The sequence below is a fragment of the Chrysemys picta genome, chromosome 4, assembly GCF_011386835.1.
Source record: "Chrysemys picta bellii isolate R12L10 chromosome 4, ASM1138683v2, whole genome shotgun sequence".
Lineage (NCBI taxonomy): Eukaryota > Metazoa > Chordata > Testudines > Emydidae > Chrysemys > Chrysemys picta.
This window is the reverse complement of record NC_088794.1, coordinates 6,691,070-6,707,589: the sequence shown is the minus strand read 5'-3', so window position 1 is coordinate 6,707,589 and position 16,520 is coordinate 6,691,070. Positions and strand designations below refer to the sequence as shown.

Genomic DNA, 16,520 nt, shown 5'->3' with positions numbered 1-16,520 from the left:
GGTAGCTGGGGACTACATGTTCCCTCCTGTCCACCGGCACCACCAACTCGTGTACTGCCAGCAACAGTGCCAAAAGCAGCGCCAGTAGCTCTCTGGCCGTAGCAAACATCTCCAGCGTGGACAGCCCTGCTGTGGCACTTGTGCCATGCTGTCCTTCCAGTGCAGATGGCTCATTTGAGACCAGACTCAATAGCATCTGCATATGGGCTGCAGTCACGTGTGCCAGCCTGCAATGCGGAGGCAGAAGAGTGGCCTGATAGAAGTCACACTCTGCTCTACTCCGTGTCTAACCCTCAGAGTTGGGGAGCATCTCCCCTCCTGGCCAATCATGTCTTTCTCTGCACCACGCATGGTGCAGTGCCAGGACTCCCATAGAGCAGGAGGCGTGCTCCACCCCGACGGTGTGGTATTCAGTGCCAAGTCGGACCATCTGAGCTCAGAGGAAGGTCTAAGCACTGCCTCTATCAATAGGAACTTTAACCTGGCCTCCCAGTCCTTTGGCATGAGTCTGGAAAGAGACCTTTGTTGATCCTCTATCACAAGTGGTTTATGGCAGGTAACACAGCCACAACTGGTGCATTGCAATATTCTCAGCTCACACTCACTCTAGCATGGCTTAGCCGTACCTCAAAGCATTTCAAGCAATGTGTTTCACAATCACTTTTTTGTTTAAAGTGATTGGGGAGACAGATTGGAAGTCTGGGGCAGCTGGGTCTGAACTCTTGCTGCCTGGGACCCACACTTCAACTCCAATTGTACCTGTAAATATTTTTCAAACTGGATTCCACTGAGAACAAGGTGATGATTTCACCCTGTACCACATTTCTGCCAGCAGCACTGACCAGGCTATGAAAAGCTTTTGCAATAGGACCAGACTCACAAAGCAATCCATCATCCTGTTCTTGATTTTGTGAGAGCAGCAGCTATGGGTTCCACACAGGTGGAGGTTAGTATAATGAAGTTTAGAGAGATCTTTTGCCTCAAGTTTCATGGTTTCCTTCCTTTAGAACTACACCACTAAAGTTTGTTGAAGCTTTTTACACATTCACGTTAAGGCTTTTCCTTCATACTACCCGTTTGCGGTTGTTTCACACCCGACCTGGATTTTTAAAGTCATGCAACATCTCACTACATCCTACACCTTCCATTTTGCTGTTTCTTATAGCTGAGCACAAGGAACTATCGCCTTGTTTACAAAGCCATGAAGCTTCTGTGAAATCAAGAAACATTTGAACAGTGATACACATTTATAACCTGTGGTTGTTTTTTATTCAGCATGTTTCAAAGTTATTACATTCATACACACTGCAGTGCCAGCCATAAGATTGACCTGGACAATTTGCTCCCTTGGAATTTTCTACAACAGCACTTTAAGAGAAGTTTACCAGTCCCTGACAGATGTGTCCACCTTTTACCCATGCCCATTTTTGTGTAAGTGGACAACAATGCTGTCTGACCAATCCCTGGAGAAGCTTTAACTGCTGGTAATATCCTTGCTTGTGTGGGTTTAAGCTCACGAACTGATTCTAGAAAAACAGGGATGCTTTTTGTTCACCTACTTGTGTAGCTCATCACCATAGCAGACTATTACTCCAAATTCACCCCAGCAAGGAAAAAAACCAAACAACCTCTTGTACCTTAGGCCAAGGGATAAAATTTTGCAAACTAACAATTTGCATCAATTTCACCTGTGCAGCTCTAGTCTGCAATAGGATTGCATAGGTGTGCACATAATTTGCTTATCTACTGGAATTTAATAGTTCTACTAATTATGCATGAACAAAGTTTGTTGTACTTCTACATACCTGTGTTTAACACATTCAAGTTTGTGTAGATTAATGTCCCTGTAGTTTACATGAAGATAAATACACACATCTCATTTGTATTAGATCTTTATAGAATATCACTTTCTAATTCTGCAGCTACCACACTTTCCATGGGGTAGCACAAAAACCCAGAAACATGGTTTTCCATCCATTCCCTGCCCCCCCAAAAAACCCCAGCAAGCAAACTTTCTAGGTAGACACTGATAAGAGGCTCACACAATAATAATGTCCCTACTAAGCGGACCACTCCTATGCTGGACAATGGTGCTTCAGGTAATAAAGTGTACAAGTGTAAATCAAGAATTTCACATTTCAACCACAGATCAAGATGTCTTTCTCTGCTTATGTCTGCTCAATTACATGTTAATACTGTTCATAGCATAATGTATTTACGTATATTAAACACCCATGGCTAGCATTGGGGCATCCCCAGGTTTCTGGTATAAACTGAAGTTGCCTTTATTGAAGCCCTGGCCCCAAAAAAAGCTACACACCGCAACTAAAACAATGAGAGTTTTTTAATGTAGGGGATTCTTCCAGATACAGGGGGGAAAAAAAAATGGGTAAAATTGAGAGGGCAATACAAAGTTTTACACAAATGGAACGAGCTTTACACAGTCTGCAGCACGAAGTCTGACATACAAAATAAAAAAGTATAAGTCACATGGTCTGGGAATTTGTACAGTCTTAATAGGGTCTGTCACGGCGGTCTTGTCTGTGGTCGCCCCTGTGGAGAGAAAGAGGAAGGGTTAGGACAGAATAAGGGAAGTATTTTAAGCTTCACCCACAAGCAGCTGAGTGATCCTTATAAACATAAACAAGTCAATAACTGTTTTAGATGTTGCGGCATTATCCACATTTTACAAGAGGGGAAGTCACTTGCCCAATTAATCTATGATAAGAAGGGACCATTATGATCCTCTAGTCTTGACCATCCAGTACAACACAGGCCAGAATCTCACCCAGCGATGCCAGCCTCCAGCCCATGATGTGTGGCAGAACTATAGCAGATATTTGAGAAAAGCACCAGGCTTGATTTAAAGACCCAAGTGACAGAGAATCATCACAACCACCCTTGTAAGTTGTGCCAATGGTTACTTTCGCAATTTAAACAAAAAATAACCCCGTGTCTGAATTTGTCTGCCTTCAGTTGCCAGCCCACTGAATTGTGTGCCTGTAGACTGATCAAGCCACCCCCTAACCTTCTCTGGGATCTACTGACTAGGCGGAGATTATCACCAGAGGGCAGGTTTTTCCAGACCTTGAGTCACACTTGCAGCTTTTACAGAACCAGGAGCAAACCCCAGGACAGAGATTATAGCATCATGCCCTTTCTGTGCCAGTCTGCTTTACCTGTTATCCATCTTTCCTGGCCCAAATCCACCGCCCCGATCTCCACCTCGGCCTCCTCGGAAGCCACCCCGATCGCCGCCTCGGCCTCCTCGGAAACCGCCACGGTCATAACCCCCTCTGCCTCCACGGCGCTCTTCCCCAAATCCTCCTCCTCCTGTGGAGGGAAAAACAAGCACAGGGAGTGAAATTGGTGCCAAGAATACCTCCAAGGCAATAGCATTCGGAGCATACACAATCTCACCCACCCATGAGGCCTGCCCCCTACTGGTGGGCAGGAGAAACAGAATGGTGTAAGTTACCCATGTGTGGTCCTCCAGGCCCATCCGGCTTTGGTGCCTTGCACTGGTTGCACTCGTTACGCCACGAGAAATTCATGTTCTCACAGGCTCTGGAAGATGCAATGTTTGAGGAGAGGCATTAGTATCAGGTAAACCCAAGAGTTAACGTTTGGTTCCCCCGCTTGCCAGAGCCTCTACTTACGGGTTAGGGCACTTCCAGTCCCCTGCGCGTTGCTGGCCACCGCCTCCACTGGGGAAGCCACCTCGGTTACCTCCACTGGAGCCACTGTTGCCACTGCCTCCTCCACCTCCACCACCAAATCCAGCACGACCCATGGGCCCTGCATTAAGGAGGGAGGTTGGAAAGGGGTCAGCCTCTCTGGAAGGGACATGGTTGTCTGCATCCACAACCCCCAGAGCGCTGATCCTTCGTGCAGGCCACTCCCCAGCTCAACCACAACAGCACCGGAGAGTTGGATTCAGCATTCATCTCTCTCGTTAGCAGCTTCTGCTTAACTTCCTACAACCAGATCACGACTTATTTCACTCTCAGCCACACCCCCTAACTCTGCTTACCCACTGGCCAGCCAACTCTGGGCAGCAAGGGATCCCACAATGCACTGTCCCATGTGTTGTGTTACATCTGGTCACTCATGCGGAGACAGATTTTCCCAGCATGCACTGACACAGATAAAATTATGCCACAAATGAAAAGTGGATACAAAAATTATGGCTGACCCACAGGTGTATTGTGTACCTATAACCCATAGGTAAGCACATGTGATAGGGAGGCACTTAACAGGGATGACCTTTGACTGATCAAATATTTAAAGTCTCTATGGCTGGGCCTTAGCCCATTCTCTGTTAATGGCTTCTAGACTTGGTTGTGTCCAGATCCTGAAAAACAGGCCACTCTCCTGATATGGTGGAGCTCCCATCCCCATCAGGATGAAACATGTTTCTAAGTACCTCCACGGCCTCTGCCACCCCGTCCATTTCCACCGCCACGGTTGAAGTCCGCCCTCCGGGTAGCAAAGGAGACTTTGATGGCATTGCCGGAAAATTCCTTTCCTGATTGGAAGAAAGAAACCAGACATGTCAATTTCACCTTACACAGAGCTTTATGATTGGTGTTGTGATGGTCCAAAAGGAATATTCCCACCCCACTTTAACCCACAGCTGGTTGATTTTTTTTTTTTTTGTAAATAATTCCTATCCTGGGATAGAAATTTGGAGATTTGATTTTGTCCCACATGGGATGAAAACTTAGGATCAATTTTTTTTAAAATTGGGAAGTTCTGATTAAAATAACCTGTTTCCATAACTGACCATTTTAAAATCAAGATTGGATGTTTTTCTACATGCTCCAGGAATTATTTTGGGGGGAAGCTCTCTGGCCTGGTGTCACACAGGATATCAGACTATATCACAGTGGTCCCTCTTCTGGCATTAGAATTGATGGAGATGCATCTCCAATGCACAATTCCACAGCTGTGTTTTGTTAGTCTGAGATGCAGTGCTTTCAGGGAGATGTAGTCTAGCCCAAGGATGAGCTCAATGAGGCACCTGAACTACAATTCACATGACTGAGATGGTCATATTGATGCAGATGGATGTCCTGCCAACTAAAAATGGCTTTTTCCCTCATGGAAAACAAAATTCCAGCAGAACTGATATTCCCACAGAAAAAAACAACCCTCATTTCTAGGCACCTTGTTTTCCACTGAAAGAACACTGGCAGGATTCCTGACCAGCAGCACTTTAACCCCCTGGTCTATGAATCAAAGCAGGGCACTACAGCTAAGGGTTGTCCACACATGGAGCTATTCCGAAACAGCTACAACGTTTAAAATTCACTTCCCACTTTTAATTTGAATTAACTTCCAAATGTAGACGAGCCTTAAGACATGGCATGAAGAATGAATCCTACTCATGCTGATGTCAACTGAAACCCTGCCCTTGACCCGAATGACTGCAGCATCAGGTGCTGAAGTAGCCAAGTATTATGCAAGATGCAAGTATCATCCCCATTTCACAAAGAGAAAAATCTAAGATTCAGAAGGGAAGTAACTGAACAGATCACTACTAAAATTAGAACAACTCCTCCCCTGTTCTAACCCAGTAGAGTAGATCCCACTCCCATCCCTGAACCAGGGACAGAACCCAAGAGTCCTGGCTCCCAGCTCCACCTTTATGCTGCTTCTTCAGGAGCTCCTTGGCCCAGCTGGATGGAAGCAACTTACCATCAAACCAATCGATGGCTGCCTTGGCAGATGGGGGATCATCAAAAGACACAGTGGCTTCCCCCTTTAGCTTCCCGGTCTCACGGTCTGTGTACAGGTTAATCATGGGCTGCCCAGTTTTCTTGTTTGTCTGAAACACAAACAAGGGGTACATCTCATGAGTTTAGCTTCTAGAGATTAACCTATGGCTGAAGGCTAACCTGTACACCTCCCTTGTTGGATGTACTGAAAAATGGAAGGAAATATTCTATTGCTTTAGACTAGGGACTATGAGAAATCAGCATATAAAGGATCTCTGAAAACCATCAACAATAAGTCATGAGTAAGGCTAAAATTGTGTCATGGTTATTTTTAGTAAAAAAGTCACGGACAGGTCACAGGCAATAAACAATTCCCAAAGCGAAAACAGGACACCCCCACCCGCTGGTCCTAGGCATCCCCATCCCTCCGTGTGAGGCTGTCGCCCGTCGCTATAACCCTGAAGAGGGCCCCCTCAGGAGGCTGTCGCCTGTTGCTGGACCTTGTAGGGAGTGACATGAGGAGGCTGTCGCCTTTTCGCTGGAACCCTCCCAGGGCCCTGCTGGCTGCCAGCTCCAGTCCCACGGATTCCTGACTTCCACGACATAAACATAGCCTTAGTCACGAGGATTGGCAAGATGGTCACAGCAGGGACTACCTTTGTATCAGTCAGATCCACACCGGCGCTGCACCACAGTCTAAACATAAGGTACCAGTAATATCTGTATATTGCTTACTGAGCACCTTCCATCCAGATCATTCAAAGCTTTGTAACAAACTAAGCCTGGCTCATTAGAAGCGTATATCCCAGTTCTAGGACGACAAAACAGGGAGTCCAATGCGGGAGTGCTGAGCTCCCATCTCATCTACCCTATCCCACAATACTCCCCCTTCCCTGAACCAGAAACACAGGACTCCTGACTCTCCGATTCTTAGCTAGTAGACAAACTCCCTCCACAGTAAGAGTGCTTGGATTGGACGTTAAGGGCAGGGGGTACAGATGACAAAAGTGCCATTTCGCCATGCTGCTCTTGCAAACTCAGACTATTTAGTTCCCTGTGCTGGTACCTTAATGATTCCTATTTGCTTGAAGTAGTCAGCGACCGACTCGATGGTGACATTTTCACCGAGTCCCTGGACGAAAATGGTGTTGTTGTCAGAGTTATCCTGTTCAGAAGCTGCAAAGTAAGCGAGTGTCACTCAATTTCATACCCAAGGATCAAGAAAAAAAAAGTTACCCCACTGTAGATGCTACAGCAATGGCTGCGTAACAGCGTCACAAGACCACACCTTAGTAGGTACACAGGCTACACAAGAATTTCATGCAAACTTTCACAGTTTAAGCTGCTCTAAATTAGCTTTTCTTTTTGTGAAATGGGTATGATGCTTATGTCTTAGATCAACTTCAGATCATCTCCTTAACACAAAACACTCCCACAACGTAAGAGATAATTGATGCTGTGAACCCACACTTTGGGAACAGTCACGTACCAGGATCATGGCGTGGTCCTTGGTCCCGGGGCCCTTTTGCACATGAAAATAAGGAGAGATCTAGTTAGTCGGTGGAAACACAGACTCATCTTCCACACATACTAAACATATTAAAGACAGCAGGCCAGTGTTGGTACATGTGCTCTGATGTTGAGCCTACGTTTACTTTACTTTAGCCAAAGGCAAAAATACTGTGAAGTCAGAGAACTTAAGGTACTTTGAAGACAGTGCTGCAAAACCAGTGACAACTCCTTTTTCAGATGTCATACTCTACACAGAAAACGTCTCTTTCCAACTCTACGTGGAGGGTCAACTACAAAAGCCCTCATAACACACGTTTAATTCTGCTTAGTATCACCTTCCGAAGTCTGTTTAAATCGAGACATTTGCGTATACAATTTAAGGAGCTGCTACCCAAAGAAATCTTTGTCCACATGTTTATATACACCTTCGTCATTCACATCTTTCAGTAACATCAGGTTGTAGCATCATACCACTTGCTACCCTGGTTAGCATCACAGTATATAACCACACAGTTAACAGCTTTAAAATTTATGCAGCGATATAGTGGCTTTAGCCCATGCCACACATTTAAAGTGAACTAACCTTGCATAAATATAGCTTTGTTTCACTTAAACCGTTATTTACCTATACAAACCATTTATGTTAGTATTTTTGCTATATTTAGACGTTTCACCCATTATACCTTTAATCACACCCAGATCAGATCAATAATTATCTTAATGAACCTAAAAGCATATGCCCAACACTGGTCTCTTAAAACTAAATTGACCTGGTCAAGAGATCATTCATGCCAAACCCTTTTCAGCAAACCCATGGGAACTCTCCTGGAAGTGTTTAGATATATTTTGTTTGGTATGTTTGAGTGCAAAAATACCTTTTTTCTTCTTAAGATATAAGTTTAAATATAAACCATCTTTCTTAAGGTATAAGCTTACAAAACCATGTATTGTAGTCAAAGGGAAGTTTACACAAGACCAAAAATTCATTCCAGTTTTTGGGGACTTCCCCCATTTTCTTGACCAGTAACCATAAAAAGGTACGTAAACTCTTTGCATCATTATCCTCAGGATTGCATGCAATTCCATTACCATGTTTTAACCCCCAAAATCACCAGCACTTAAAGCTTCTTGTGTGTTTTGTTTTTTAAAAAGGAACCACACACAGACCAGACACTTCTAGGAAGTAGCACTTTTGTTTTCTTTCTCCAAAGCACACTTTTGTGTGTGTGTCTTGTTGCAAAACATTCAACCAAGATGTATTGGCACCAAGAACTTTGGTCAAAGTAGAAGCCCAGTGGACGTAGAAATAAGTGACACCATATGTATCTCAAGAACTCATTTGGTATAGAGGGCTGCAGAGGGTGCTCCCATAGGTTATATCTGATAAATGGTGGCTTTTCCTAACGCATAAAGGTTCTGCATATGAAAGACAAGTCTCTGGAAAATATATATACTTTTTTTGGTTCAAGTTTTGAACTCTTTGGACTTACCACCAAACTTATTGAAGCCACCACGCTCACCACCGCTGAGGAGATAAGTTAGAAGATAATGAAGCTTTTTCCATGTCTAAAAGGTTCACTAAAACTACCAGATCTTAAAATCCTGACCAACACTTGTTTTTTCCAGTTCTTCCTGAAAGCCTAAAGAATGCTTCTTTCAACCTTGTTCTGTCCCTCAGCATATTTAGGATTTTTATTTATTTAAATACACCCTTTTTGTCTTGTAAGAGTGGAATGGACAAATCTAACACGAGTGCAACTTTGGCTTCCAACCTTCTCCTATTACTTCAGCCGTCGTGATGTACACTCGAGACAACGCTGACTCCTCGATGCAGTCCTAGCGTGGGTACGAATCCATGAACCGTATGTTACAACTTATTTGTACAGTGTATTCCCCCCACCCCGGTGTTGATACCACCTAAACATAGATACGTAGGATATTTGCTTTGAAAGCATATAAAAAAGCCAACCCAAGTTCCCTAGCATAGCATAATAAACTGATTGACCACTAAGCCTGGACCTAACATAAGCTCTCTCCCTTCCTCACCCTTAGCTAACATGTGGAAGGTGGAGAATTGATAAAGTTCATTGACTTTCATACCTGTAGCACATAAAACGCAGAGTTTGTTAACAGATAACATGTAGTGTTAACAGCAGATAACAAGTAACATCAACAATACTTTGATTTCCCCCCCCAATCTAATACTCACCTTTCTAAAAAACGTGATTTAAACTCCCAAACAACAGAGTTCACAATCAATATTATTTAGCATCTGTTTCTCAACCTATCATTTCTTTTTAATAGACCACTGAGCAACCCTCTGCTGAGGGAGGATTGTTACACCAGGGCAGTTTAAGACACTGCTTTTCTGTGTGTATAGTGAGATAAACCAAAAGCAAGTCGTATATAAATGTGATCACAGCTGCTGAAGCTGCTAATTGGGTGCCCAAATACATCCTTTAACCCATGGAATATCTCCAGTGCGTGGATTGACCACAGAGTTAACCAAGTTTGCTACACAGGTTGTAAGCAACCAGGTTGGAAAGATGACACAACTTCTCCTCTGACTGAGGAGACTTACATCCCTTGTTTCTTACCAACATGACCCAGGTGCTTTCGTGAACAGATTATTGCACCAGATAAATTGCAAATAAACCCTTGATGTAGAGAGATTTATACGCCCTTTGAATAGCGATATTTATAAACCTTCAGTATATACCTAGACAGGGTAACATGAAAGTTCAGCAAGCGCTTGGTATTCACATTGTGCATTCCGAAGACACGTTTGATGTCAGACACACAACTCTGATAGTAACCACCAGTGGGGTAATTTTACCCCCATGCATAAATTGTCTACTGTAGATCTGAACCTACATTGGTTCTTAAGGTAGACAGTAGTGGGAGTCTGCCCCACACATACAAGAAAAGCTTTTATTGCCATTCAATCTCTACCCCCCATAAAACATTGCAACTCCCTTACCACACGCAGTATGAGGATATGGCATTCCACCCATACATACAGGAAGAGCTTCTACATAATGCAACACCCTCCCCAACATGTTAATTTCAGACAGTGCTAGAGACAGTAAAATTTAAACCCACTCCCTCTCCCACCACAAGCGTCTCGACACCTACCCCATGCCTCCACGACCGCCACGGCTGCCTCTTCCGCCACGATCAAAGCCACCCCGGCCATATCCTCCTCTGCCCCTGCCCCCACGGTCTTGCTGGCCACCTCCGTAGCTGCTCTGATCCTGGCTACCGTAGCCGCCACCGCCACTGCCACCACTACCACTCATGGATGACTGGTCCTGGCCGTAGCCGCTGGCTGGAGAGGAGAAGAACATGTGCTCAAAGTTACAAAAAAAGAGGACAAACAGTGGTCAGAGCAGAGGCACTCCTGGGTTTATCTGCAGCTCTGGAAGGGAAGTGGGGTCTAGTGGGTCAGAGCAGCATTGGGAGTTCATATTCCTGGGTTGTATTTTCAGAGCTGCCACCAACTTGCTGCATAACCTCGCAACAGTCTCTCAACAGCCAAGCCTGCAGGCTGGGGAGGAGAGGAAATAAACTCATGGGGTTAAAATTAAGATGTCTGCATGAATGTACCTTAAAAAGAGGGTAACATATCAGCTTTAAGACACGTGTAATTCTCCTTTGAGAACTGTAGTGACTACAGTTCACCCCGGCTTTCAACCCTGACACACGGAGTACAGTTAAAATCAACTCACATCCACTGCTGCCCCCACCGCCGCCTCCGCTGCTGCTACTGCTGCTGTACTGGCTCTGCTGCCCGTAGCTTTGTGGAGGGTTGTAAGAAGGCTGCTGTCCATAGGAACTCTGTGGCTGGCTGCTATAGCTGGATTGCTGGCCATAGCCTCCACTTGGGGGCTGGCCATAGCTTGTGCTTTGGGAGCTGCTTCCATAACTACGGATTAAAAAAAGATCATTGCCCTTTAAAGACACATCAAGTCTCTTTGCAATCCACCAGGTATTTGGCTTGTAGGATACCTTGACCACTGAGGTAGCATGGTCTAACGGACAGAGCACCTGACTGATTCTTGGGTTCTATCCCCAGCTCTGGGAGGGGGAGCTGGGACTCCTGGGTTCTACACACAGCTCTGCCACTGACTGTGACCCTGGGCAAGTCCCCTCCCCCACAATCCCTAAAATGAGATTCAAACTTCACAGTAGGTGTTGTGATGCTAAATGTAGAAGTGTCTGCAAAGTGCTTTGAGATCCACAGACACAGGATGCTAGAAAGAGAAGGGACACATGTAGGGAGAGCTATGGGAATATTAGGACTCTTTAGCAGTACCTTCCAGTTGTCGAGCTGGCTGCCGGTGGCTGGGAGTAGCTAGGATAGGATGAGGGTTGCCCATAAGAGGTCTGAGAGGTCTGGCTGCTGCCGTATCCAGTTGTTCCGTAAGCTGGGGGTGTTGACTGAGTGCTGTAGCCAGCTAGTAAAAACAAAACAAAGCTCCTTAAAACATGGTTAGGCTGGGTCCCTTCTACATCTGAGCTGCACTGAAACAACTGAGAGGCACCAGCATATCACTTCACGTCTCCACAGCTCCTTTGGGAAGGCAGTGTTACTTAGTGCGTCGAGAACTGGACCGCAACTCAGGAGACAAGTTCTATTCCCAACTCTGCCACCAGCCTGCTGGGTGCCCTTGGGCGGTCTCCTTGCTGCCCGGTGCCTCGGTTTCCCCATTTGTAAGACAGGGACAATGGGATAAGATTTACTGATTTAAAGCACTAGGTAAGAAATAAGTATTATCACCCTAAACCTCTACATATGGGGAATCCCTCTATCAGCCCTGAAATGCAGATACCTCTGGGGATGCGATACAGCAGATGGTTAAGAGATGCACAATTCACAGCTTAGGGGAGGAAGCCACACAGTGCAGCAAATTTTAGGCAATTTCTAACCCATACATACACCAGATGACGCAGAGACTCACTGTCTCACCCATGTAGGATGGAAGGTGATACGGACGAGCCAGATTTTGTATTATGCAGCAGGGGTGAAAAGTGTTAAAGGCACTACTATGATCTATTCAGAAAGCTGGCAACAGAATAACGGTAGCCTTGATATCCAGGACCAAAGAGCATACATATCCTTGAGGCACATACCAGAGAATGGTTATACTGCGTTTATGATAGTTGCTGGGATAGGGACTGAACCAGCAATACAGCTGCATTAACAAATGGGTTCTTTGATGGGATTGGCCATCTGGAGAGCAGATTGAAGGGCAAATACTTGGCTCTATGTCACAGAAGAAATAATGCTTAGCACTGATAAAGTGATGGGACATGCTGGCAGTGAAAACCTGCTTCACTTTAGCCTGAATTGAGAAAATCTCCCACAGTGCACCTGGATCCAGAGACTCTGGCACTTACAGCTTTGATTCTGGCCGTAGGAAGAACTGTAACTGTTTTGTCCATATGTTGAGGTGTCTGCAGACTGGCCATAACCACTGTAGCTCTGTTGGCTGTAGGGCTGGCTGGTTTGCTGAGAATATCCCTGTCCCGGTGGTGCTGGGTAGGCCCCATAGCTGAGGGAGAATGATCAGAGAAATCCGTCAGTTTAGATATTCCGGATAGGAGGCAGCGACTCCACAGTTAAGGCTGCAACAGTTAGAGTTTTTCAAAGGTTCCATACACCTAGGCAGACGCATCTGGAAATTGCCATGACATCATGGCACCATGTTTGTTGCAATTTGGGAGCAACCACAGCATGTTAGGAGCCATGAATGCCAGGAGCAGCCACAAATCAATAGATTTGAACAGCAGGGACTGATCGGGTTTGTCAATTGATCTACAGGTCAGTAAGTAGAGAAGAGCTTTTTGCCATGTTCAAATAGTAACTGATTAATCCTCAAAACCCAAAATGAGACAAGTTAGAGCCTAAAACATGTGACTGATCTGGACATTCCTAAGGATAATAAAAATATCCAGAGTTTAAGAGTACCCAGGAGTGCTGCAAGGGACATAAAAGTTTCCAGTCCTGCCAACTAGCAGTCAGTCATGAACCTTTGCAATATTGTACTAGGTAGAGTCTCCACCCCAAAAAGCTCACAAATCAAGGGGGTTAATTCTAGGAGGCGGCTCCCTTTATGGTCAGGTTATTGCTTAACTCTCTGAGGTAGTGGGCGACTTTTCTCTAAACCCGCTAATGTTGGCCACTGTTGGAAAACAGGAGCTGGGATAGATAGGTGTGCTGATCCATCCAGGCCACAGGGAGTGAGAATGAATACCAGGCTAGATGGGCCCATAGGTCTAAATCCAGGGCAGCAGGGAGGGGTTGGGCTATGCAGGCCCACGGCTCTGATCCAGGGCAGGATACTGGGCTAGATAGTCCCACTGATCTAAGACACCAATGGAAGTGGGATGAAGGGAAAAGATTCCCAGGATGAAGCCTCCCAATGTGCCAGTGATGAGCCAGCACTGCCCTCCTTTTGCAGAGCCGACTGACAGCTGGGCAGGAGTATCTAACACTCCCGTCCTTCGCACCAGATACCAACACAAATCTATACCACGCCACTTCAGTAACAGAGAAGAGGGGACATTTACCTCTGGGTGGCCGGCTGGCTGTAATCTGCAAGAGACAAAACAGGAAAAGGAACAAATTAGACCCCAAACCAATGCCCAGCTCCTGAGAGGGAACACTGCGGGGCAACTAGATATGGAAAGGGGGTTGCTACAGCCATCAGTCCCAGTCCTTGTGTGTCTGCACACGCGCAGCAGGACTGCCCTGACCCAACCCCGGGGCAGTGGCATGGCTCCCCAGGGGCAATTCACCCTGATATGGGTAGCACAGCCGTGGGGAGTGGGGCAAAAGGGACTGGGGGATATACCCTGTGCCCATGGCCACTGGGGGAGGGGTCGTTACCCCCTAGAGGAGAGCTAAGGAGGCATTAACCCCGTGGGGGGGGGCACGACGGTCCAGGGGGGCTATTTGGTGCGCCACACACGGCGCTGGGCGGCCCCTTTAAAGGCCAAGGGGGGGGAACGAGGGCGGCGACGGTTGGTTGGGCGGTTAGGGGCCAATGAGCCCGCGCCGCGCGCCAAACGCGATCAGGAGGGGCGGAGCGAGACGTACAATACCCGGATGGAAGACTGCGGCAAAAAAAGGAACAGCACGCATGCGCCAACTCGCGCACGCGTCCCCCAGGGCGGCATCCAACCCCCCCCCCGTCTCTGCCACGCATGCGCACCTTCCGCTTTCCTAGCGGCGCGCAGACGCCTCTTCGCCAGACCGAGCATGCGTTACTCTGCGCAACGCCCTTCCTTTTCTCCCCCACCACGCGCTCCCTGACCAGCCACCCGGCGCGCGCGCGCCCTCCCTCCTCTGGCGCGCAGGCGCAGTTGGCTCACGCGCGCCGGAGGGAAGCGGTTTCTTCCCCCCCACCACAAAATGGCGGCCAAGGGCCTTAGTGGCGCAGTTTAAAAAAAGGGGCCGACCCCCAAAGCGTAGAGGACGGGGCAGCTACAAAATGGCAGCCACGAGGGGCACAGCAGGGCACCCACTGCTGCCCCCACCCCTTTCCCACAATGCACTGGGCCCCCTACCCCCTCCGGGGGTACGGCGATGCCCCCCCAGGACTCCTCAGCCAAGGGGGGGGTCACGCCCTGATGGCGGGAGCGTCCCTCGCCCTCCGCAGCCCAGGCCCACGTGCAGCGGATGCACCGCCCCGGGGGGGGGGGGGAAATGAGGCTCGCCGGGCGGTTACCATGGGGCAATTTACCCCCATTTCCGGGGGGGCAGCACGGCACCCTCAGCCCCGCCCCCACAGGGGGGGTCTGATCCCGTCCCGAGCCCCCAATGCACCGGGGGGGGCCCTTGCAGCGCTTCTCCCCCCAGCCCAGCGGGCTCTGTAACCGCCTCACCGTTGGACGCCATCGCTGCTGCTGCCCCGAGTCCCCCTCCACGCGCTGCTGCTGCTGTCGCTGGACTGAGCATCCCGCCCCCACCCGGGCGCTACATATACTCTCCCCTCCCCCACCCCCTGCCGCCGGCTGTACCAACTCACCGGCAGCAGGGGAGGATTGAGCGTGCCCAGTGCTGCTGCTGGAGCCCACCGAGGCCCCCCGCCGCCGGGCGCGTTGGTCTCCATGGGGCGGGGGCGGGCGGCTTTTCTCTGTGCACAAAAAGCCCCTGTTCGCCCCCCCCGGGCAGGGGAATGGTACCGGCCACCCGGGGGCGGAGGAATGAGGTCATGGGCCAGGGTGGAAGGAACCAAAGTGGCTGAGGATCGGGGGGGGGGAGCGGTTTTCGTGTGTTTTCTGTGTGGGCTTTTTTGGGGGGGGTGTCTCTTTTTGTGTGTCTGGATGCGTGTGAGGGGGAGGTTTGTGAGGTTTGTGTGCAGGGTCTGTGCTTAGGGCAGTGTGTGCATGTGGGGTCTGTGTGTGTGAGAGAGACAGAGCTCTTTGTGCGGGGGGATCATTGTGGGTCTGTGTGTAGATGTGTGTGTGTGAGAGAGAGAGATGTTTGTGGGTCTGTGTGCAGGTGTGTGTGTGTGAGAGAGAGAGAGAGAGAGAGATTTGTGGGTCTGTGCCCAGAGGTGTGTGTGTGTGTGTGTGAGAGAGAGAGATTTGTGGGTCTGTGTCCAGGGGTATGTGTGTGTGTGAGAGAGAAAGAGATGTTTGTAGGTCTGTGTGCAGGCAACACTTTTCTAGTTTGTTATACCAATAAGAGCTCATTGAATCGGTTGAAGAAGGTGGATTTGTCCAGTTGTTTTGCTTTTAGGGCAGTGTGGAGTAGTGTCTAAAGCACTGGACCAATACTCAGGACTCCTGGGTTCTAGACCACTGGCCTGTTGCATTATCTTGGGCAAGTCACTTCCCCGTGGCGTGCCTCAGTTTCCCTAACTAAACCAGTTAACTTCTTTGTAAAGCACTTGGAGATAGACAGACAAAAAGCACTAGATAAGAGCTAGGATATGTGTGTGTATATATGTGGGACTGAGTACATAGGTTTATATAGATGGATAGGTACGTGTTTGTGTCTAAATGTGTGTGTGGATCCATGTTTGTCCAGGATCTGAATCATCCTGTCCATTTGTTTACGGTATTTCCAAAATCTGATTTAATCGGATTAATCCTGTGTTGACATACAGTGTGTTCACGTCTCCAGTCTTGCTCTTGATTCGAGAAGGTAAACCAGTTCAATTGCTTAATAAAGCTTAGTGGGAACCCTGGCTGACCTTTATTCCCTTGCTTGCAAAGTTCACGTATCTAAATATTTATAACAATTCAGCTGTTTACATTTCAGTTATTCTTAAAATT

At 47.6% G+C, this 16,520-nt stretch overlaps 1 protein-coding gene across 2 annotated transcripts; it reads right to left on the bottom strand.

The window, feature by feature from the left end:
* Positions 1-2,326: 2,326 nt before the first annotated feature.
* Positions 2,327-15,391, bottom strand: FUS (FUS RNA binding protein). 2 transcript variants are annotated; one of them, XM_008177738.4, is made up of 15 exons: positions 15,123-15,391; positions 13,806-13,830; positions 12,633-12,787; positions 11,548-11,689; positions 10,961-11,157; positions 10,368-10,560; positions 8,723-8,757; positions 7,210-7,242; positions 6,787-6,896; positions 5,701-5,830; positions 4,427-4,528; positions 3,660-3,798; positions 3,479-3,567; positions 3,180-3,333; positions 2,327-2,553 (listed from the first exon to the last, which is right to left on the bottom strand). In XM_008177738.4, exons 1-15 carry the CDS (start codon positions 15,193-15,195, stop codon positions 2,514-2,516), a joined length of 1,617 nt encoding a protein of 538 aa, XP_008175960.1. In that variant the 5' UTR covers positions 15,196-15,391; the 3' UTR covers positions 2,327-2,513. The 2 variants fall into 2 exon arrangements, with proteins under 2 accessions (XP_008175960.1, XP_023969923.1); XM_024114155.3 differs by lacking the exons at positions 5,701-5,830; positions 6,787-6,896 and having other exon boundaries at positions 15,123-15,248.
* Positions 15,392-16,520: the final 1,129 nt, after the last annotated feature.

Coding starts and splice junctions, on each gene's coding strand:
- FUS (XM_008177738.4), bottom strand. CDS start 15,195: ATGCTCAGTCCAGCGACAGCAGCAGCAGCGCGTGGAGGGGGACTCGGG. Junction 11,158..11,547: donor GCCAGCTCGACAACTGGAAG/GTACTGCTAAAG, acceptor TTTAATCCGTAG/TTATGGAAGCAGCTCCCAAA. Junction 3,334..3,478: donor GCCTGGAGGACCACACATGG/GTAACTTACACC, acceptor TTCCCTCCACAG/GAGGAGGAGGATTTGGGGAA.